Source organism: Oculina patagonica, chromosome 10 (assembly GCF_052425735.1).
Source record: "Oculina patagonica isolate OP01 chromosome 10, crgOcupat, whole genome shotgun sequence".
Lineage (NCBI taxonomy): Eukaryota > Metazoa > Cnidaria > Anthozoa > Scleractinia > Oculinidae > Oculina > Oculina patagonica.
In genome coordinates, this window is record NC_135767.1 from 14,319,424 (window position 1) to 14,343,698 (window position 24,275).

The 24,275-nt window shown below is 38.5% G+C and overlaps 4 protein-coding genes across 4 annotated transcripts in view; 2 read left to right on the top strand and 2 right to left on the bottom strand.

Moving 5' to 3' along the window:
• Nucleotides 1–17,885, top strand: part of LOC144629146 (homeobox protein SEBOX-like) — a 41,546-nt gene extending 23,661 nt beyond the window's left edge. Inside the window, exons 2-3 of the mRNA XM_078487346.1 lie at nucleotides 16,420–16,718; nucleotides 17,267–17,885. Of these exons, the coding sequence (XP_078343472.1) occupies nucleotides 16,420–16,718; nucleotides 17,267–17,656 (689 nt within the window). The 3' untranslated portion in view covers nucleotides 17,657–17,885. The remainder of the gene's footprint in view (nucleotides 1–16,419; nucleotides 16,719–17,266) is intronic.
• LOC144629101 (transmembrane protein 121B-like) overlaps nucleotides 1–24,275 on the bottom strand; it is a 272,095-nt gene that overhangs the window by 57,836 nt on the left and 189,984 nt on the right. The window lies entirely within an intron of this gene.
• On the bottom strand, nucleotides 869–2,889 carry LOC144628722 (melanocortin receptor 5-like). Its single transcript, XM_078486849.1, has 2 exons — nucleotides 2,877–2,889; nucleotides 869–2,281 (listed from the first exon to the last, which is right to left on the bottom strand). Exons 1-2 carry the CDS (start codon nucleotides 2,887–2,889, stop codon nucleotides 1,443–1,445), a joined length of 852 nt encoding a protein of 283 aa, XP_078342975.1. The 3' UTR covers nucleotides 869–1,442.
• Nucleotides 19,840–21,884, top strand: LOC144667273 (uncharacterized). The gene is made up of 3 exons (XM_078528670.1): nucleotides 19,840–20,017; nucleotides 20,650–20,948; nucleotides 21,495–21,884. Exons 1-3 carry the CDS (start codon nucleotides 19,840–19,842, stop codon nucleotides 21,882–21,884), a joined length of 867 nt encoding a protein of 288 aa, XP_078384796.1.

The following is a 24,275-nucleotide window of genomic DNA, read 5'->3' on the forward strand; positions in this document are numbered from 1 at the left end:
AGACATGTATTTAGCAGATGTGGTAACATCATAGCTACAAATGTATTTTTAAGCTGGGCGTTTTTTTCTGTTTTTGTTTCAGTTGTCTGCAAATGCCAAACAATATACGTAACATAGAGTTTTTCAAAGACACCACATTGAACCTATTTGTTGTACAAACTGCTGCAAATTTGAAAACGACATCTGCCACTCCATAATCTGGATATTATTTTTCATATGTAAATCCAGAGCGGAAAGACATTTGAGTCCATATGAGTCCATCATCTTTTTAAAAAAAGATATTTTATTTTGTAGGGAAAACGCGTGGTCTCGCGTGACCGGATAAGCACCTGTAAGCAGCTTGTGTTTCTAGGAATGATAACAGATTAATTAACCTGTTAAAAATTTCTTTTATTTATTTATTTTCGATGTTGGTAAAAACATTATAGCATTGGACATGAATTGTGGAAAAGTTTTGAGCCTAACTCATTGCACCTCATGAGTGCGAGAAAAATCACAAATTGTTGAGCGACTGAAATACACCACTAAAAGAAGACGTTCCCTAAAAACGAAAAATATCTTATTTTTTTAACAAAAACAAAGCTCCATTTTTCCTCATAAACTGTTAACTGTAGGTTCTCAAACTATTGCAACCAACTGTTCATTTTTGCATGTTATAAATACATTTTTTTCTGTGAACTGAAAATCTTTTCGGAGGAACCACTTCCTTACACAACAGCACAGTATTGGACATGAATTATGTAAACTTGCAGCTTAATACATTGCGTTGATATAAGCTAAAAACATCACAGGTTATATTAAGCGACTGACCCATTTTCAACAGAACATCACTTAAATAGAAAGTTCCCTGCAAAATTATATTTTTTAACAAAACATCTCTTTGTTCTTATTCATATTCGATCGACAGGTATACGCTAATTAAAGTTTAATTTCAAATACAAGTTGTCAATTCTACTTTCACCTGTGCTCTGACTCACGTCTTTCTCACTCTCCTGAATATTCATTTGAAAAAAAGCTAATACTCCAGCAACCTTAGAACGACATCTGTCCATGTACCTGAAAAAATGTTTTTAAAATAGGGAGACGTCAGCGGAAGCGTTAAAATGAAGATTAATTTTTCACATCAATACACTGCTTCAAAGTGAAAACAACGTACAACGAATCATTAACGACAATTTGAAATGCGTTTTGGTATTCTCGCAGAGATCAGTTACATAAAATGGCAATTAGCTCCTCAGGTCTAACTTTTATATGATAAAACCGTGAAAATGTTAATACATTTATTGATCTAGGAGGTTTCTACCAAGCCTCCTAAACGTTGTCCGGTATCTTTAAAAACACACACAGTCGCCAAAACAGAGATGGGACTGTTTGTCTGTACCCATTGCCGCACACAATGTTTGCAAAGACACCAATCCACATCCATTCTATTGCCCGGCGATCTAGCCTGATTTACAGCAGTTTAACTGTTTGATGGTTTCCTTCGCTGCTTGTCGAACTGCTCTGATCCTCCAGCAGTAAAGAATCGGGTTTAGAGACGAATTTAAGAAGGCAAGAGTTAATGTAAAGTAGAAGGCAATATCAAAGTTTGTTCCAGACATTTGGCCATGTGCCGCTGGTATAGCTATAATAAGCCACGGAACATAGCAAGTAACTAAAGCCAACTGCACCCATAATACGCTGGAAACTGACTTCTTGTATCGTGCGATATTCAATGGAATTCTTCCCCTGTTTGGTTGTCCTTGGTGGACGTGCACTTGAAGTTGATGATGTCGAAGCGTGAGATAAATCTTCATGTAGGAGAAGACCGAGCATGCTATAGAAATTATTCCTAGGACAAAGGCTGCAGTGCGGGTAATTCTTATATCCCAAAAGGCCATCAATGCACATGAAACAGCAATCATCCAAAAGCAAATTATAACTGCACGGACTCGCCGTAATGTTAAAACGTACCTGTATCTCAGTCCCACCAACAGGGCGAGAAGTCTGTCCACATTTATTGCGGTGGATGTGAAGAGCGATACTTCACATAAAATAGCGCTTGAAGCTTTACGTATCTTGTCAATGTAGTAGATAACTTTCCAGTTCACTACATTTGTTACAAAAGACATCAGAAAGGCCGCAAAGAGTGGCTGCGTAAAAAGTCCAACGCAAAGATCAGTGACCGCCAGGCATCGAAACAAAAGTTTTGTTGGTGGATAAAGAGAAGTCTCTTTATGAAGAGCAACAAGAATTAGAACATTGCCCAGTGATGCGGTGATGGATAGAAAAATGTTCAAGGCTGAAAGAAAAGAATAAACGCCCGTTAGACATATAGATGTGCTTGTTTGGTTCATCTCAGTTGTTTAGTTTCTGTTTACAGTGCTTGCACTAACTGAACCGTTATGTCAATATTTAAAATTTAATATAGCATGTTTATTGGGAAAGAAAAACATGTCTCATGTGACCGGATATAGCAGCTGTGATAACTTATTCCGATCTCACATCTTTAATTTGTCAATAAACATTTTAAGAACTGGCTAAGATCCAGTTTAAATGGTACATTTTACATGTGCCGAATCTAATTCATGCACGTGAAGTTTGACGTTTGAATATCATTTAAAATCGGCAGATTTGAATGAAATGCGACGTCTACCGCATCTTCGACTTGGCTAGTAGAATATTCGACAAAAGTTCGACAGTTGCTTTATACGTCGAACTTCACATGTGCCAAATTGATGTATTTGCCTTCGACGAAAGAGATCGTATACTGATCGTTCTTTTTTTTTTCGAAATCGAAATAAAATAGAAAGGAATTAAAACAATAATTAGGCGCGCAGGTCTTCTTAGAACGCAATGTCCAAAATTCAACTTTTCAGTGTATAGCCGCTTTTTACTTTCGTATGCCATTAAGGACGGTGCCTACTAATAACAAAGTATTTTTTCCCGGCCAATGACTATACAAGAAATGTAGATGTTACCAAGGGCTACTAAAATTCAAAAAAAATTGGGGGTAGCCACGCAAATTTTCGAGATAATTAGGTTTGAAATCTGGAAAAAAGTGCTGACGTGGCATTTTAAAATAAAGTAAACTTAAATAGAATTTCCTTGCAAATTCCATTTGAAATTGGTTTTTCATGAACAAAATCAACATTAAATATAACAACATTTACAATAACTAACAAATAATTTCTTCGGAACTGCGTGATCCACGTTTTTATTAACAAAATAATTGCGTTTGAGCCATTTTTGACTCTAGCAGCTCTCACTGCACTTGCACGGCCAGAAAATCGGCCTAAATTTTTTTTCACTTAATGAAAAATTAAACATGTGCTCTATAGACTTACCACTTATATTTTATAAATAAAAACTAGGGGTCACCACGCGTTTTTAAAAGTTATACCAGTTGTTTTCAGGGTCTATGAAATCGCTTTTGGGGTCTGTTACATTTTTTTTATCCCCTCCCTAGCGAGTTGAATATTTGCATCTCGCGCGTGCACTACGCCATTTGTCACGGTTAGCAGTTTGCGGGTAACGTTTTAGCGCTTAGCGATTTGTTTTTAAGAGTGTGTCCATAAGAGGACCAGGCAACAGGTGATACAGCTCATATCACCGATTTCGCCCAAACTTACCATAAATGCTGGGTATGGTGAGCTATTTACTGTGACAAAACATCAGCTTAAACTATTTTATTCCCTTCAAGTTATGGCACCTTTTGCAAAAATGGCCATTTTTCACTAATTTATGCATATTTAATTAGCTGACTTTGATTGACCAGTTCCACAAGAAAAAAAGACTTCTGAAAATAAAATTCACTGCATTATATTCTGTGGTTATTAGGCTTTAAGTACAATAATTCACTTCAACCGTCTGATTTGATTTCTTCTCTTCAAACGGTCTTTTGGAAGGTACACATTTCGTACTGTTGGAAATAGCCTTTAGCTAGTGCCCAATATCTCCCATGAGCAACAACTTATATACATTATTCTTACATGGGTAATGAAATCCATCTCTAAACTTCACAAAAATGCCACAAAATGTCTGGGGACTTCAATATTTTATTAGTATTGAGGAACTAAACACACGTAACTTAACGATTTCTTGCTATTTCATCAAAATTCACCGAAACACAGAAGCCATTTATTTTCCTCAATTTGGCATAAAATCGGTACGAAATAGCTAATCAAGCATAAATCTATAGATAACAATCAAAATATTGGCGAAGAAAAGGCAGTTAGGACATTTTTCGGAGCGTTTTCAGAGCCGATATAATTCGGCAATGTTGTGATAGCAAATGTAAAAATAGCAGCGAAAGATTTTCTTCAAAAGCTCGCTCAATTCAACATTTAGGCACATCAAAGTTAAGAAACAAGAAAGTAATACTACATACATGCCACTTATCGACACACAGATGCTTTCTTTTGAAGGATTTGTTCTTCCTCGCTGCACTTCGATCCTTCGATCGATCTCAATTGACATGTACTGTTGCTTTGAGGCGCGATGAACTTAGCCAATACATCGTGGTTCATTCTTCGTGAAAGGTGTAAACAGGTTGTAAATAAAGTCATTCAAAGAGCTGTTCAAAGTTCACGGAAGGACACTTCTCTCAGCCAGTTTGAATGAAATAAATTTAACTGGAAAATAAACAGCCGCCATGTTGTATTTCTACCTTTGAGCCTGCCGTTTCAGTCAGCGGTACGGCCGTTCACTGGGGCAAGTACGTAGTGTAGTCATCATATAGTTGTTTGACTAAATCCTATATAGGGATATTCATAGAGGGGATACATAGCCTAGCCCTATACAGCTATACACACCTATAGATAGCTTAACACAGCTATACACAGCTATACACACGCGTGTTCATTTGCTTTTCCTCCGCAAATGTTTGTTTTCGTTGGAATAAGTAGCGGATGGCGTTATCTACCCTCTGAACAACCGGGGCTTGATCTTAGCCTTATAAGTAGTGTGCGTTTCTTGTAAAAGTGAGAATTTTTTTCAACTTCTCCATTGAATTTTTTTGATAAATAGTTGATGAGAAATACACTGGATGCAGTGTAATGTATGCGATGCAATTGGTTTTGATGCTCTGAAATTGAGCTCTGAAATGTCGTAAACCATTAAATAATCAGAGCAAGTTTTTTCCATCTTATATCAGGTTAAAACTAGTATGTTTATTGTTTTTTTGTTGTTACTGTCTTTTTGGGAGGTGGGGGAGGGGGTGAATATGGACATTCGAAGAAATGGCGGTCAGGTTGTCAGCCTGGCCTGTGTACATCTATTCCTTCTGTTCAAATCGTCTATATTACATTACACTTTGGCAGCTAGGAGACTGAATTTGTACCCACTCTCTTTTTCGGGATCCCACAAAGTTCTCCATCTGTCCATTTACCGATAAACGTCATTACTGCAGTTTTGTTTTAGAAAAAGGCTTTTATGGGGACAAATTTTTCCTCCTGAATGTCCACATTGCAAGTGACGAATTGCGGCTTCAAATGATAATTTTCTTCATCACCGACTCAATTTAAGTGGCTATGCGAGTTACAAAGACGCGAATGCAGACTTTTGTAAAGAGCTTAAACCCCGCATTAACACTAAACAAATTCATTGCAAGACTAGGACTACGCAAGACGGCAAAACTTATTAGCTAATGTTTCAACCAGCACAGGTAGTCTTCTGTCTTCTTCGAGGTCAACGCGAGGGAAACCCGTTTTATTTGTTGTTGTTTTCTCTCTCTACATTCACACCTTTATAGATATATGTATATATTTGCTGCGCCATATAGACTGCGTCGCTAAAGGCATTTCGTACGTGAATACTTTGTTCAGTTCAGCACAGACGCTCCCCCAACTAAAGCACTTGCGCAAGAAAGACCACCTGCTACGATTACAAAACCTGCCTCGCTATCCACCGGATAGTGATTTATCCCGTGGTAAACGTTATTCTCCAATTTTGCTGAGTTATTCATTTTTTCCCATTTATGCCCCGGGGGTAGGGGAATTTGGTCAAAAAATGTAATCGTTATGCGCGGTATTAATCACTATTTCCGCCAGGGGAGGGGAATTTGAGCAAGCAATAAAAAAATAAAAATGTCTGGAAAGTAACTGGGAGACGTTGACATTTTGATTTGTTTAACTGTGTAGCGTCTTTTATGCTAAAAATAATTGTTTATGTTCCAAAATGACGCTAAATGGCGGTATAAAACTGCTCCGACGTTTCGGCAATACTGCCTTCTTCAGGGTGCCACCCCAAAAAAGGCAGTATTGCCGAGACGTCGGAGCAGTTTCAGGGGCGGATCCAGGGGGGGTGGATTGGGTGGCTAGCCACCCCCCTTGATCCACCAAAAAAATTAAAATAAAGAATAAGGACAATGTTTTCCAAAATAGGAGATTTTCGACAGCCTGTTTTACGAACTTCTGGCTTAATGTAACAAAACATGTGTGTAAAAAAAATAGATTCCTTTTAGCTTTCAAGAGTTGTTTTAGCCTTGCTGGTCAGGAATGATTTTCTTCTCCATTTACTCCTTTTTGAGTTTTCTTACTTTGCCAAGGGCTAAAAATTTCCACGCACGTGAAAGGCATATCTGTTCTTTCCTGTTCGTTTCCTGTCAACTTTAAATTTCAATCACTGTTCATTTCATAAGAACAAGACTTTTTCTCCGAAATATAACTCAAGGTATATAAGTTGAGGAAAGAATATTTTGCCAAATTATCAAGGAAAAACAGTGGTTTAATAACTTAATTGACAGCTGTATAACGCTGCTCAGAATTACCGAAATCACGTCTAAGAGGCTTCAACTTTTCAAACTTTTCTGAGGGGGCATGCCCCCAGACCGCCCTAGGGGGATGGAGCCTATGGTTATGAAATATGGGCCTGAGACCTAAAATAATTTGCACTCCCACTTTCAAAAAACTGCCTAAAAGCCTGAACCCCCCCCCCCCCCCCAAAAAAAAAAAAAACGGGGCTTAAACAATATAGTAAACAAGAATATTGGAAAACAGCCACCCCCCTTTGAAAAATCCTGGATCCGCCCCTGAGTTTTATACCGCCATTTAGCGTCATTTTGGAACATTAACAATTATTTTGATTTGGTTGCCGTGCATGCCGACCGTTGAACATAAAAATCAAGAACTCTGTTTCGGTGAAAGTCAAATGGAACAGCATTTTTTCTGGAAAATCTCTTCGGAAATTGACGGAACGTCAGAAATTTTCTTACCATTTGTAAGGTTTCCCAGTTCTAGTCTCCCATCCTTCGGAAAGAAATAACAGGAAACTGAGCTACAAATGGTAAGCGACATCTATTTCGGTTAGTTTGCTAATTTTGGAAAGAAGCCTTTCAATTCCAACCGGTTCTCTCCAACAAATGGTAAGCACCCTAGAGTTTGTTCAGCATCACATTGCGGTAAACACGTCAAGCTGTAGCGGAGGAAATAGTTTTCCCTGCGACAATTTGAAAATATTCTCATTTTCATCACAAACGCATCCAACGAACACTCGCAGAGGAAAAGCAAATGATCGCGCGTGTGGTCACGCGTGATGGACGCGTGATGCCCAGTGAACGACCGTACCGCTGACTGAAACCGCAGGCTCAAAGGTAGAAATTCAACATGGCGGCTGTTTATTTTCCAGTTAAATTTATTTCATGCAAACTGGCTGAGAAAAGTGTCCTTCCGTGAACTTTGAACAGCTCTTTGAATGACTTTATTGACAACCTGTTTACACCTTTCACGAAGAATGAACCACGATGTATTGGCTAAGTTCATCGCGCCTCAAAGCAACAGTACATGTCAATTGAGATCGATCGAAGGATCGAAGTGCAGCGAGGAAGAACAAATTCTTCAAAAGAAAGCATCTGTGTGTCGGTAAGTGGCATATATATGTAGTATTACTTTCTTGTTTCTTAACTTTGATGTGCCTAAATGTTGAATTGAGCGAGCTTTTGAAGAAAATCTTTCGCTGCTATTTTTACATTTGCTATCACAACATTGCTGAATTAAGTTTATATCGGCTCTGAAAACGCTCCGAAAAATGCCCTAACTGCCTTTTCTTCGCCAATATTTTGATTGTCATCTATAGATTTATGCTTGATTAGCTATTTCGTACCGATTTTATGCCAAATTAAGGCAAATAAATGGCTTCTGTGTTTCGGTGAATTTTGATGAAATAGCAAGAAATCGTTAAGTTACGTGTGTTTAGTTCCTCAATACTAATAAAATATTGAAGTCCCCAGACATTTTGTGGCATTTTTGTGAAGTTTAGAGATGGATTTCATTACCCATGTAAGAATAATGTATATAAGTTGTTGCTCATGGGAGATATTGGGCACTAGCTAAAGGCTATTTCCAACAGTACGAAATGTGTACCTTCCAAAAGACCGTTTGAAGAGAAGAAATCAAATCAGACGGTTGAAGTGAATTATTGTACTTAAAGCCTAATAACCACAGAATATAATGCAGTGAATTTTATTTTCAGAAGTCTTTTTTTCTTGTGGAACTGGTCAATCAAAGTCAGCTAATTAAGAGAATGTCTCCTTTAGATCCACAAACTTAATTTGGCTCAGTAAATAGAATTCGCTCAAAATCCCTCCAGTAATTTCTTATTATAAGTAAGTAACAAATATGGAATTAGACTGGAGAAAAATTGTTTTCTTTATGAAATCTGGATGAAAACCTTTTACACCTTCTGGTGGCCTCGATGGCCATTGGCCGGATCGTGAAATTTGGTAAAGTCCAACCATTCGCTCTAATACAAATATTGCGGCTACATCGCTTAAATACCGATATTTGTAAACAACAAGCCTTGGCCTTTTAAACTGGATGAACCGCATTGAAAAACTTTGATTATCAAGAAAGAGACGAGGATCTAAAGTTTGGCTATTTTGGATGTTAAAGGCCAGCTCAAATTTTCCTTAGCTTTATGTAGTAAAATATCAAAAGTGGCTCGTACTCACAAGTTAAACTGCATATCAGCGGCAAGCTCCATCCTTCCGCTCTGAGAATATGTAAAAATATTTGGCCGTTCTCTACTCCTTCGGTTGTTGACAAGGGGCGAAACAAGTGCTACTCGGCGGATTTCGCCATGTTGTCATCATAACAATTCGAACCAACTTCAGTACCAAAAAGAGGAGAATTTTGTTTGATCACTAGTACATTTATCTCGCAGCGAAGGAAGAAATCACCTTGCAATCCGCTTTTATCTGAACGGAAATTATCACGTCAAGATAGTCCATTTTACAGCAACTTTTACAGCAACATATCGATCTTCTACTGTCAGCCATCTTGGTTTTAAAACATCCGCTGACCAGTTTAGTCGGTCAGTATAAAACACCACGGACTTTGCCACAGACTGCGGACTGCGGACTGCGGACTGCGGACTGCGGACTGCGGACTGCGGACTGCGGACTGCGGACTACGGGCTGGGTATAAACACAAATGCGGACTCAAACTGCGGACTGGGTATAGAATACGGACTACGGTATAAAATGCGGACTGAGCATATAAAATACGTTTAAATGCAAACCACGACTAGAAACAACGACTTTTTTTTATCGACGGTTGTTGAAGGCGGCACGAAGAAAAGCACACAAACTGCTCGTCAAGATTCACAGCGAAATCAAAATTTATTTTTTCTTTCACGATAAATACAATTCCAGTGCCGTAGCAAGGGGAGGGGCCGGGGGGGGGGGGTCGTGCCCCCCAGTTTTTTTCCCAAAAAGTAAAAACAGACCCGTATGAAATGTTGAAAATAAAATTTTATCTCCCAAAAGGTTTGAAACAATAACATTTGTACTTCTTTTCATTTTTTAACGTACGTAGGGTGAGGCACAACAATATTAAATAGCTAAAAAATAAACTAAACGAACTAAACTTTGGGAAGTTTTCAAAAAACGACCTGCCGATGAAGTCTACGTTTGTCTCTAAGGCAACTCAGACAGTTTGATAACTACGAACTCACTATGATGACTCTGAAAAGTGAAACATTTGCTGGTTTCAAGATACAGAGACAGTCGGTTTTCTATTTTGTAATTGACGTTGCAAGTGTTATACTCTCTTCAATGTGCATTGGTTTGCTGAGACAGTGTAGGAAGAAAATAATTTTGCGATTTGCGTAAATCACAAATAGCTCTTGGAGAACGCTGGAAATAGCATTTCCAAGCCTCTAGATTTCAAAATTTTCTGGGGGGGGGGGGTGCATTCCCCCACACCCCCTAGCGGCTCGCGTCTCCGGCGCTCGCGTGCCCCCCCAGTTATTTTACCCTTGCTACGGCACTGCATTCTCTCAAAAATGCTCTGCTCGGTATCTGTGAAAGAAGAGGCTTACCTTCATTAACGCTCTCATCGTTCTTGAAATTTGACTGGTTCGCCTTCAAAACATTCGTCCGTTCCACTGGATGTTTTATGAGAAATATACGGTGAGATTCCGAGAATTTACTTGCGAGCTTTCCGCCGCCATATTGGATTTGCGACATATACAAGTGCTTGGTTTTCAAAAGAAGACGCAATGCTCAATCTGCACTCTTTCAACTTGAATTTTTTCTCTGCGTCTAGACAAATAACTACTTCGGATATCTATAGCGTCAATACGTGAGATAACTAAAAAAAATAATAAATAAAAGAGAAGAAACATTGAGGGAAATCACCAACGTGAAAAGCTACCTTTTACTGTCGAAAACGTATAGTCAGGTCGCTTAGCACAAATGTTTGGAGAAATCGTTACATGGTTGATAAAAGCACCAAACTTTGCAGAATGATTCTTTAATGACTATTCAATAATTTTATCCGTGGCTCCACCTGAATTTTAGTCTTGCAATTTGCAAAATTTGCTAAACGTTTTTTACCACGAACAAACTCTCAAGCACCGCTACCAAGCCATTTTGAATTGATGCAATGACAGTTGGACAGAAGCAAATATTCGTCTACTCCGTAAGTAATTTGCAGTTCTATGCTTAAATGTTGTAAAAATATATATAAATTGAAGACATTGTTGAAGGTTTCGCTAAAATTTCAATTTTTAGATGCAGTAATCTAAAATGTTTATTATGGTAATTATGCGCTTGTAGTTTGTGGCCGCCCAGGGAAGCGGAACATGCTTAAAGAAGCCTTGAAGAAACGAGATTACACAGAGGTCGCATAAGGTTTTGGTCAAGCTACGGCAGCTTCAATAATAAGAAAATACATTTTCAGCAACGAGGCATATAAATTTATGGATCGTTTCCAGAGAATAGTCAAAAAGCGTCGTTACCATCTAGCCTCAAAACCTTAATGTTCTTAATTTTCAATGGAGACGGTTTGAAAAAGAAAGATAAGCACGAGTCCAAAGCATGCCTTACCGTTGATCAGCCTATTGTCTACAACACATAGAAAAAAATCAAAGGAATCCGATACAGAAACAAGGCACTTTAGGGAGCGTGAACCGCCTCTGCCTGTCTACATTGACCTGAACATGCATAGATTGACGAGATGCAAGCGGATCATCCAGCATTTACACCAGCTGGAAATTTCTATTTCCTATGTCAGGGTCAAACAACTTGAAGAGTGCGAGCACTCTGACGAGGATGGAGTTGTATCCCTTGCCTGCGAAAGGTCTGTTCACTGTTGGTGCCTTAGACAGCCTTCAAAAAGCGGCTCTTTTCTTGTTACCGGCATCAGTCTCCTCCAGTTTCCAACTGAGAACCAACCAGGTATAAGTACACAACCAGTTACGATTTCTCCATCTGTACCTAGAAAGCTCTCTGCCTTGTTCCACGCTTTGTCTGGTTGTAACATCACATCCAGATTTAGGGGAAAGGGCAGACTTGACAGGCATTTAAAGAGGAAACAGAAACACTTCCCTCTTTAGCCTCCCATGCGATTGAGTCCTTTGATGCCGACTGTGAGCACTTCCGAAAAACTGAACGGCTGGTTATTATCGTTTATGACAAAGAGAGTTCGTCCTTGTTCCTTAACCAAACTAAGCTTGAACTTTTCTGTCTTAAGAACGTTCATTGAGAAGATGCCACCGACGGACAATGCTTTGCTTTAACTCACAATAGACGGGCGTTCAACCTAGGACACTTGTACTGATACTGAGCAAAATATCCCTTTACCTTATAAACACCTTATCGAGTTTCACTCTCTTTATATTTTTCATGTTTTTCTGTTAATTTTTGGATCAAGGGGGTGGCTAGCCACCCAATCTAACGCCACTAGATCCACCCATGTCTAGGATATTATAATTAATTTTTTCAAGCCTTAAACCGCCGCATTTTTTCTTTTGTCAGTAAAAAAGGACTGCGTGGGATGCTAGTTTTAGGGAACCTGGAAATCGCGTGACTTTTTCTTCAATTTGCCTTATGGGTAATACATATTTGATAAAGGCCTGCACAAAATAGCGACGGACAGCCCCTGAAAAATCTAGTTGACCGCTTACGAAAGAGAACATTGCAGAACAACTTTTATCAATTTATGCAAATGAGCTCAAAACGTTTAGTTTTAAATTTCAAGGAAAATAAAAAAAAATCGGGTGGAGCCACGGATAAACTTGAAACAAGAATCGAAAAGAGGCTGCATGCAATACTCTCACAGTGCCTCTCTTCACCCAGGTGTATAAATGGGTACCGGCGAATTTACTGCTGGGGGGTAACCCTGCGGTGGACTAGTATCCCATCCAGGGGGAGTAGCAACACTCCTAGTCGCTTAATGCTACGGAAACCGGGATAAGCTCCGGCTGTATGGGCCACTTGGCTCGGACACAGACTGAAAACGGCAGCTCGATTTTGCGATTCAAAACTCCGGTTCCAAACTCGAATGTTGAGAGGATTATCGTCTGGCTTCACGTGGCAGACACGTACGAATTTTGCCGAATTTTGCTTGTTTTCGCTACACTAACACACGGTTTGTTTTAACGTTTCGCCATTCGCTTATTCAACACCCCTCGGACTTCTGTAATACCAAAAAAGAGGTACGAAATTTCAAGTACTGAAGAAGTTAAAAAATTCTACTGGCAACCCGGTTTTCATTGTCATGCAAATTAGGGTTGTTTGTCAAACTCCCACGTGCCTGCCGCTTGAGGCTGGCCAGATATGCAGTTGAATAACGATAACTAACTAAGGAGATCGAAAAACGTTTGAGATATCGGGAGTTCGAGTTAGCAAGGGTACTAAATTATTAGGGGAAAAACACCTGGAGGATCGGAGAAAGTTCGAGTTTAGCAGGAGGTTCGAGTTATCTGTAAGGAAATCGACAACATTATATTAAGTTTTGAGTCGAGTCTCCACTGCAACTCCGATCCAAGAATCAAAGACTAAAGCGAATGAAACAAACACAAATTTTAAGTTCCTCACAATTGGAGGGATTTTAATGTGTTTTGACAGTACTTTGCTGTAATCTACGAGCAGGCTTTCTGTAGGAAAAAGGCTAACTTTATCGAGCTAGGCGAGAAGGTGAGACAACTTTGATGCTCAGTTTATTCAGCCTTGCTTCTAGTTATTTTTAACATCAGGTCACGTTTGGTAGCATTTTGCATGCTTAGTCTGCATTTTATACCGTAGTCCGTGTTTTATACCCAGTCCGTAGTCCGTAGTCCGTAGTCCGTGTTTTATACTGACCGACTAAACTGGTCAGCGGATGTTAAAACCAAGATGGCTGACAGTAGAAGATCGATATGTTGCTGTAAAAGTTGCTGTAAAATGGACTATCTCGACGTGATAATTTCCGTTCAGATAAAAGCGGATTGCAAGGTAATTTCTTCGTTCACTGCGAGATAAATGTACTAGTGATTTAACAAAATTCTCGTCTTTTTGGTACTGAAGTTGGTTCGAATTGTTAAGATGACAACATGACGAAATCCGCCGAGTAGCAATTGTTTCGCCCCTTGTCAACAACCGAAGGAGTAGAGAACGGCCAAATATTTTTACATATTCTCAGAGCGGAAGGATGGAGCTTGCCGCTGATATGCAGTTTAACTTGTGAGTACGAGCCACTTTTGATATTTTACTACATAAAGCTAAGGGAAATTTGAGCTGGCCTTTAACATCCAAAATAGCCAAACTTTAGATCCTCGTCTCTTCCTTGATAAGCAAAGTTGTTCAATGCGGTTCATCCAGTTTAAAAGGCCAAGGCTTGATGTTCACAAGTATGGGTATTTAAGCGATGTAGCTGCAATATTTGTATTAGAGCGAATGGTTGGACTTTACCAAATTTCACGATCCGGCCAATGGCCATCGAGGCCACCAGAAGGTGTAAAAGGTTTTCATCCAGATTTCATAAAGAAAACAATTTTTCTCCAGTCTAATTCCATATTTGTTACTTACTTATAATAAGAAATTACTGGAGGGATTTTGAGCGAATTCTATTTACTGAGCCAAATTAAGTTTGTGGATCTAAAGGAGACATTCTCTTAAATATGCATAAATTAGTGAAAAATGGCCATTTTTGCAAAAGGTGCCATAACTTGAAGGGAATAAAATAGTTTAAGCTGATGTTTTGTCACAGTAAATAGCTCACCATACCCAGCATTTATGGTAAGTTTGGGCGAAATCGGTGATATGAGCTGTATCACCTGTTACCTGGTTCTGCCCTGTTCTCTCACGGGCACACTCTTAACTGTTAATGTGAGCCATATTCAGTGGTTAGCGGTCAATGGTTACTGATATGTTGCTTTTCGGCGGTTCCAGGCTTAGGATATGTCCATAAACTGGATTTCGTCGCAGAGAAAACTTTCTTGATTTTTAGTCGCGCGCTTGGTCGCGTAGTTGAATTCGTCATTTTGAGCGAGCAAATTAATTAAAAGCGCGCGCGCCCAGTGTGATCGATGCGTTGCGTGATGCGCAGAACAAGTGCGCAGTAGCAATAGGAGACACCGTCCTTTTTAAAGAGCGGCATTCTGAATGAACAGTTGCGCAAACTCAAATAGAAATTATCTGAAAAAGAGCCTGCCGCTGATAAAAACTCACGGCGTGGGACAACAGTAAACTTTGCGTTTGCGGGCCCGGCGATACACAAACGCCTGTTAAGTTTATGCGCAGTGTAGTTTTGAGGACAACATTTCAGCTTGATTTTAGCGGCTCTATCCTTTGTATTTCTCTAAAATAAAATATCCACCGCGCTCGCTCGCAGACTGAGAATTAACGCATACGGTTATCTGGGTTATCAGCCAGTTTTCTATACAAGAAGTTTTTTTTACAAAAGAGCTTGGGTATGTTCTGTAACTCGCAATAAGGATCATATTTAATTTCTCCGTACTATACTTGATACCTTATCGAGAAGACGAGAGATGAGAATTAAATAAATCGTCAACAACCACGCGACATAAATTCTTAAAAGTGCCACAAGGTAAATATAAGCTATTCAGCAAAACAACAGTTCAAACAAGCCAAAAGGCCGATAATTGATCGCAAGAGCATTGTGAAAGGAGCGGTTACCGCTTAGTTATGTAGCCGCTATTGAGCGGTGAAAAAATTTGTTAATTGCTGAAGTTCTTTAGTTATCGGCCGATAGTTAGTTTCTTTAGTTATCGGCCGAAAAACCATTGTTTTTGTCGGAGCGCTTTGTTGTTTGTTGATTGACGGCTGTCAATGTATAAATAAGGTTTGGGGTTGTATGGATTCTTCATTCAGTTTGTGCAGCAGTTACTGTAACAAGTTTATCAGCTCAGTTGTAATGGAGAGTCATTACTTTAACTCAGTTGTTTCTCTCGTGGATTCTGCAGTTTCACCCAGTCCTCCTGTCCGTGCTTCGTCCTTGCCACCAGTCTTCCGTCCATCGCTGACTGACTTCTCCATCAGAAGGATCCTGGGTCTGGAGAATGACGTAACACATCAAGAGTCAACATGCTCCGGTGAGTCAAATTTAAGCAATTCTGTAATAGTACGGTCAGTTTGTAATAATTGGATGATTTAGAAACCAAACTGATTGACGTGATAGAAATATATATATTTCTGTAATAGAGCTGAGGTCACTGATAATTACAAATTAAGCTTCTAGTGGTATAATATCAAGCTACCGGTTGTCTTCAAAATCACCCTCTCAATCAGTTGAAGACAAGAAATGAAAGGATATAATTTTAGTAGCGAGAATCAGATCTGAAACTTTTGAAGCGCGTATTTGAAGAAACTTGCGTACTCTCTGCGTACAGTTAGTTGTCTGCCGTACAATGTTTTTTCTTAGTAATAGATGCAATTGCAAATTGATTTCAAAAGTTAATTTTGCGGAAAAGGATACAATTTACGTGTCTCATCGAGCAAAAGTCAGAGAAAACGAGAAATGCTATGAGAACACAAGCCGATGTTGCAGCTTTTTCGAGTTTTTTTTTTCTATTTTTTTTTCTATTTCCTTTCTATAACAAACAAAAGACTGGTCAAATTCACCTCCATGCACATGCTAAAACTACCTGTCAGTTAAAATCCACCTTCATAGAAAAACTCGAGCGATTTATAAATGTTAATGTTTAATTTTTCGTGAACAGTAGCAGTGGAACTCCGTCACTCCATTCAGACTCCAAGTCCTCAACACAGCTACAGTGATACCAGCCCACGATCATCTCCTTATTCCGACAACACAAGTTCCACCAGCGATTGTGACAGCGATCCCGATCAAGTATCGACACATTCCGAGCAGCCACCGAGAAAGAAGCGACAGCGAACGACTTTCTCGCCGATTGAAGTGTGGGAGCTGGAACGAGCATACAAGCGGCGGCCATATCTAATGTGTGAAGATGAGGAGGAACTGGTGCAGAGACTTGGTATCCCAGCTAGAAGTTTGAAGGTGAGTTGGATTTAATTATGTTGTGAAAGTTTTGTGCTACTAAAACTTTGACCCCTGAATAATTTTTCTTTCATGGTCAATCAAATTATTTATGTGCTGCATTTTGAACGTTTTGAAACTAAAAACAATGAATTTTTCCCCATATTTTTTAAGTCTTTAAATTGTGGGTTAATTCTAGACAATAATTCATTTAGTTGATTTTTTTTTTATCTTGCCGTCTATCTGTGTGACATTTTATGGATTTTGTTACAAACATACGCAGAGAAAAGTAAACTCTAGTTATCAAATCAAGTTTTCGAACAATATGAAAAAAAATTCCTGTCTTGGTCTTAGCATGACCAATTTAACATGTTTAGTAATGTTATCGTACTTTGATTAATTTTCATTTAAAAAAGCATAGAAAAGGTTTATCGTCGTATACAGTTTTTTTTATTCATTTCAATAAGCGTAATTTTACTCGAAAATTATTGTAAAACTTTCAAGTCCTTGTTGATCAGGTTGATTTTTTGCTGAATGTATTTAACGATTGATTTGTGGTTTATTTTCAGTATTGGTTTCAGAACCGCCTAGCCAAATCAAGAAAAGAAGAAAGAAAGGTGACATCCGTCCATCAGACCAGCCCGTCAAACCAGTTTGGGCGTCCTACCACTAGAGTCATGCCTTGTGAGAGAACCCAGTTTCTGATCCAGTCCCCTTCAGATCACTGGAAGCAAGCTGAACGTATGTCCAACCCAGTGCTGCAAAACCAGTTAGAAGATAAGCCGCGCAGCCGACCAATTACAGCAGACTACCAGTACTCGTCATTCAAGTCAAACCAGTTTAAAAGCCGTTCATCGTTCCTGTTACCCATGTTCCACCCGGACCAGTTCAAGAGAAGACCAGCTGAGCCCGCAAGACTATCGTACAGCTGTAACTTACGTAGATACCAGCCGTACTAAATGTAAGTTTTTGAAAAAGAAATGGTCTAAAATACGAAGCAATTTTCATTTTTAACCTATGAATAAAATAGCTTAGACATTTCTCTTTGTAGTGAAGAAAGGAACCGTTTATGTAAACAGACGCAATTAGAATAAAACTATTTAGAGTCATTAGAAATGTGTGTTTACTGTAAAAATAAATTAGTGTAATAATCAGATGGTACTAATATAAATAAACACATTTTATAGTTAAAAAAGCGTCGTTTTCTTTTGTACTAAGTGTATAATATTTACAGTGCGGCACGCCTTACCGTGGCCACCCAACAAACTTTTTTACAATTGTGTTTTCGTAATATTATTATTTGTTTGACGAACATGCCTCCTTGCAAAGTTGAATACGATCAAATAGATACTTGTTACATCGTATTTATCAACAAAACGCAGTGAAAACGTCAAATATTACAATATGACACTTGTAAAAAAAGTTTGTTGGGTGGCCACGGTCACGATAATTTCAGTGCGAAAACCGAATTCAATCATTGTTTTATCTTTCGAAAAAAGCTGCCGTTTTTCTTAGAATTGGACAATACTTCACTTGAGCAGAATTTTATTTGCAGCAAAATCAGGGGGCTTACGTTACCTTGTTAACGTAGTATATAAGTGTCAATTTCATTCCAGTTCCAGTTGGTTGGTAGCAAATAATAGCAAATAGTGATTGTGAAATAAGTCCAACGCAAAGATCAGTGACCGCCAGGCATCACAACAACAGTTTTGTTGGTGGACAAAGAGAAGACTCTTTATGAAGGGCAACAAGAATCAGAATCGCCCAGTGATGCGGTGATCGATAGAAAAATATTTAAGGCTGAAAGAAAAGCAACAACTATAGACATGTCTGTTGGCCTTAGCATTTCTCTTGTTTTTTTTTTTTCAGCTCGCTTGTGTAGTTTCCGAAAGCAGTCATTGCATAAAAGTTCTTCATAGTTGTTCACTAGTGCATGCAGTTAAGCGTGTTTGATGGCCAATGAGCTTTCCGCTGTGAAGGGGGAGATCAGTGTTTTAAAACACTTTCGAACTGAACAATATTAAGTTATTAGCCAAAACAAATAGTCGACGTCGGAAGAAAACTCCCGAAAGGATATAAAAGCTTCACCAAACAACTATCAATAAAGCTTTCATGGATTAATTCGGATATATTAAAAATGCAGATTACAAGTTTTGCTGATGATAACAGTGAAACGTGAAAATTCTTCAGTACTGAAAAGCCTCGCCTTACGACAACTCCAAGTACAACAGTAAAGTATCCGGGAAATGAATCATTAAAACTTCGGGTTTTACTCATTGTACTAATAAGCGCTAAAAACATCATCGATTATTGAGCGACTGACCAACTTTCAGCAAAACACATCTTAAAGAAATATTGACCTCCATGCTAGATTAATATGTCTTACTTGGGTGGTGAGATCTGAGGGTAGCATATTGGTTTCGCTAGATAATTATGTCTAACTTGAGTGATTAGTTCCTTATTGAACTCATGTTATCTGTGGGAGCATATTAACCTCGTGCTACATTATTCTTGGTTGGTGAGTTCGTTATGGAACTCATACTATCTGAGGGCAGCATTCTATCCTTGTGCAAGATTATTGTCTTACTTGGTTGGTGAGTTCCTTATGGAACTCATATAATCCGAGGGCAGCGTTCTAAACTCGTGCAAGATTATTATGTCTATTTGGTTGCTGAGTTCCTTATGGAACTCATATTATCCGAGGGCAGCATTCTAACCTCGTGCAATAATATTATTATGTCTTACTTGGTTGGTGATTTCCTTATGGAACTCTTATTATATGACTAGCTCCGTAAATTCTTAAAAGTGCCACAAGGAAAATATAAGCTATTCAGCAAAACAACAGTTCAAACAAGCCAAAAGGCCGATAATTGATCGCCAGAGCATTGTGAAAGGAGCGGCTACCGCTTAGTTATGTAGCCGTTATTGAGCGGTGAAAAAATTTGTTAATTGTTGAAGTTCTTTAGTTATCGGCCGATAGTTAGTTTCTTTAGTTATCGGCCGAAAAACCATTGTTTTTGTCGGAGCGCTTTGTTGTTTGTTGATTGGCGGCTGTCAATGTATAAATAGGGTTTGGGGTTGTATGGATTCTTCATTCAGTTTGTGCAGCAGTTACTGTAACAAGTTTATCAGCTCAGTTGTAATGGACAGTCATCACTTTAACTCAGTTGTTTCTCTCGTGGATTCTGCAGTTTCACCCAGTTCTCCTGTCCATGCTTCGTCCTTGCCACCAGTCTTCCGTCCATCGCTGACTGACTTCTCCATCAGAAGGATCCTGGGTCTGGAGAATGACGTAACACATCAAGAGTCAACATGCTCCGGTGAGTCAAACTTAAGCAATTCTGTAATAGTACGGTCAGTTTGTAATAATATGATGATTTAGAAACCAAACTGATTGACGTGATAGAAATATATATATTTCTGTAATAGAGCTGAGGTCACTGATAATTACAAATTAAGCTTCTAGTGGTATAATATCAAGCTACCGGTTGTCTTCAAAATCACCCTCTCAATCAGTTGAAGACAAGAAATGAAAGGATATAATTTTAGTAGCGAGAATCAGATCTAAAACTTTTAAAGCGCGTATTTGAAGAAACTTGCGTACTCTCTGCTTACAGTTAGTCGTCTGCCGTACAATGTTTTTTCTTAGTAATAGATGTAATTGCAAATTGGTTTCAAAAGTTAATATTGCGGAAAAGGATACAATTTACGTGTCTCATCGGGTAAAAGTCAGAGAAAACGAGAAATGCTATGAGAACACAAGCCGATGTAGCAGCTTTTTCGAGTTTTTTTTCCTATTTTTTTCCTATTTCCTTTCTATGCCCTATAACAAACAAAAGACTGGTCAAATTCACCTCCGTGCACATGCTAAAACTACCTGTCAGTTAAAATCCACCTTCATAGAAAAACTCGAGCGATTTATAAATGTTAATGTTTAATTTTTCGTGAACAGTAGCAGTGGAACACCGTCACTCCATTCAGACTCCAAGTCTTCAACACAGCTACAGTGATACCAGCCCACGATCATCTCCTTATTCCGACAACACAAGTTCCACCAGCGATTGTGACAGCGATCCCGATCAAGTATCGACACATTCCGAGCAGCCACCGAGAAAGAAGCGACAGCGAACGACTTTCTCGCCGATTGAAGTGTGGGAGCTGGAACGAGCGTACAAGCGGCGGCCATATCTAATGTGTGAAGATGAGGAGGAACTGGTGCAGAGACTTGGTATTCCAGCTAGAAGTTTGAAGGTGAGTTGGATTTAATTATGTTGTGAAAGTTTTGTGCTACTAAAATTCTGACCCCTGAATAATTTTGCTTTCATGGTCAATCAAATTATTTATGTGCTGCATTTTGAACGTTTTGAAACTAAAAACAATGAATTTTTCCCCATATTTTTTAAGTCTTTAAATTGAGGGTTAATTCTAGACAATAATTCATTTAGTTGATTTTTTTTATCTTGCCATCTATCTGTTTGACATTTTATGGATTTTGTTACAAACATACGCAGAGAAAAGTAAACTCTAGTTATCAAATCAAGTTTTCGAACAATATGAAAAAAAATTCCTGTCTTGGTCTTAGCATGACCAATTTAACATGTTAAGTAATGTTATCGTACTTTGATTAATTTTCATTTAAAAAAGCATAGAAAAGGTTTATCGTCGTATACAATTTTTTTTATTCATTCCAATAAACGTAATTTTACTCGAAAATTATTGTAAAACTTTCAAGTCCTTGTTGATCAGGTTGATTTTTTGCTGAATGTATTTAACGATTGATTTGTGGTTTATTTTCAGTATTGGTTTCAGAACCGCCGAGCCAAATCAAGAAAAGAAGAAAGAAAGATGACATCCGTCCATCAGACCAGCCCGTCAAACCAGTTTGGGCGTCCTACCACTAGAGTCATGCCTTGTGAGAGAACCCAGTTTCTGATCCAGTCCCCTTCAGATCACTGGAAGCAAGCTGAACGTATGTCCAACCCAGTGCTGCAAAACCAGTTAGAAGATAAGCCGCGCAGCCGACCAATTACAGCAGACTACCAGTACTCGTCATTCAAGTCAAACCAGTTTAGAAGCCGTTTATCGTTCCTGTTACCCATGTTCCACCCGGACCAGTTCAAGAGAAGACCAGCTGAGCCCGCAAGACTATCGTACAGCTGTAACTTACGTAGATACCAGCCGTACTGAATGTAGGTTTTTGAAAAAGAAATGGTCTAAAATACGAAGCAATTTTCATTTTTAACCTATGAATAAAATAGCTTAGGCATTTCGCTTTGTAGTAAAGAAAGAAAACGTTTATGTAAACAGACGCAATTAGAATAAAACTATTTAGAATCATTAGAAATGTGTATTTACTGTAAAAATAAATAAGTGTAATAATCAGATGGTACTAATATAAATAAACACATTTTATAGTTAAAAAGCGTCGTTTTCTTCTGTTTTAAGTGTATAATATTTACAGTACGACGCGCCTTACCGTGGCCACCCAACAAACTTTTTTACAATTGTGTTTTCATACTATTATTATTTGTTTGACGAACATGCCTCCTTGCAAAGTTGAATACGATCAAATAGATACTTGTTACATCGTATTTATCAACAAAACGCAGTGAAAACGTAAAATATTACAATATGACACTTGATGTAATGTATATGAAGCCCTGTAATGTATATGAAGCCCTGAATTTTTTTCAGGCTTCTTTATTCCAATTGCTTAAATTGGAAATTCACTGCGACGATCATTTATCACTCTAATATGACACTTGTAAAAAAGTTTGTTGGGTTGCCACGGTCACGATAATTTGCGAAAACCGAATTCAATAATTGTTTTATCTTTCGAAAAAAGCTGCCGTTTTTCTTAGAATTGGACACCACTTCACTTGAGCAGAATTTTATTTGCAGCAAAATCAGGGGGCTTACATTACCTTGTTAACGTAGTATGTAAGTGTCAATTTCATTCCAGTTCCAGTTGGTTGGTAGCAAATAATAGCAAATAGTGATTGTGAAATAAGTCCAACGCAAAGATCAGTGACCGCCAGGCATAACAACAACAGTTTTGTTGGTGGACAAAGAGAAGACTCTTTATGAAGAGCAACAAGAATCAGAATCGCCCAGTGATGCGGTGATGGATTGATGGCCAATGAGCTTCCTGTTGTGTAGGGGCAGAATTTATTGCACGCCAGAGTAGTCATGATCATTTATACGACAATTTTTATTAAAACACTTACGAACTTAACAACATTATGTTATTAGGCAAAACAAAGAAAGAATAAAAGCTTCCTGAAACAACTGCCTTAAATTTGATGATTTCCATCGACGATCTTTTCAGCCAAAAAGTTTTCACATGGATTAATTCGTAACATTATTTAAAATAGGCTTACGCAGATTTGTAGAGGACAGCTGAAGTTTTAAGCCACAAATCTGGCTTTATATCAAGGTGCACACAGTGGAAAAACAAATGGTACAAAAGCACTTGTTAGTTCTTTCCACATTTTCTAATTGGGGTTTATATTTAACTTGAGTGATTGCTTTCTTCCCGTTTACTTAGAGAACAATGAAGTACACAATTAGCTGTTTCTTAAGAAATATTACTTATGAGTAATATCCAACCTTTTTTTGTAGGTGGGGAGCAAATATGTCATTGTCACGTTGTTAAAAACAAGAGATTGCGCGGGTCACCAAGTGGGCAATCTTATGCGACCGTCCAAAATTCAACTTTAAAAGATATGGCCGCTTCTTACTTTCCTATGCTATAAAAAGAGCGGTATTCTAAATGAACCGGCGCACAAACTCAAACAGAAATTGTATGAAAAAGAGCATGCCGCCAATGAAATAAATTCACTGCGCTGGATATGTTTGAGTGCCCGGCTCTACACAAACGCTTGCTGAATTTATGCGCCATGTAGTTTTCAAGCCAACATTTCTGGTTGATTTAACGGGCTCTTCCTTTGGCATTGCCGTTGTACTTCTCAAGAGATAAACTGTGATGTGTACGACTTTTTAATTTTGCACGTCAAGTCAGTGACGAGAAAGATCACTCGCAGACGGAGAAGTCGTTACTGCACATGGTTCTCAGCACAATATTTTTGTCCCTATTTACCAATGTTGTATAATGTTTTCTACGAGTAGTTTTTATTTACAACAAAAATGAGATAGGTGATTTAATTGTCTGTACACAGGTATGTTCGATTGTAACTTTCAACGGCGATCATTCTTAATTTCTTCCCGCTCACAATATCTGATACTTTATATTGATATACCTCTAAATTATCAAAAGTGAGTTTAAGATAAAGATAAGCTATTTAGCAATGAGAATAAATATATTGAGGCTGAAACGGGTAACACGCCTCCGTTCGACAAAAACAAGCGGAGACAAAGCAATTGCATTTACCGGTCAGGATATCTTAAAACGAGCGGTTACCGCTTAATTCTGTAGCCGCTATACGGAGCGGTGCGAATATTTGACAATTGTTAAATTCTCTTGTTATCGGCAATGTCGGCCGAAAACCATTGTGTTTGCGGACCGCTTTGTTGTTTGATGATTGACGGCCGTTAGTGTATAAATAAGGTTTGGGGTTG

Coding starts and splice junctions, on each gene's coding strand:
- LOC144667273 (XM_078528670.1), top strand. CDS start 19,840: ATGGACAGTCATCACTTTAACTCAGTTGTTTCTCTCGTGGATTCTGCA. Junction 20,018..20,649: donor TCAAGAGTCAACATGCTCCG/GTGAGTCAAACT, acceptor TTTCGTGAACAG/TAGCAGTGGAACACCGTCAC. Junction 20,949..21,494: donor TTCCAGCTAGAAGTTTGAAG/GTGAGTTGGATT, acceptor GTTTATTTTCAG/TATTGGTTTCAGAACCGCCG.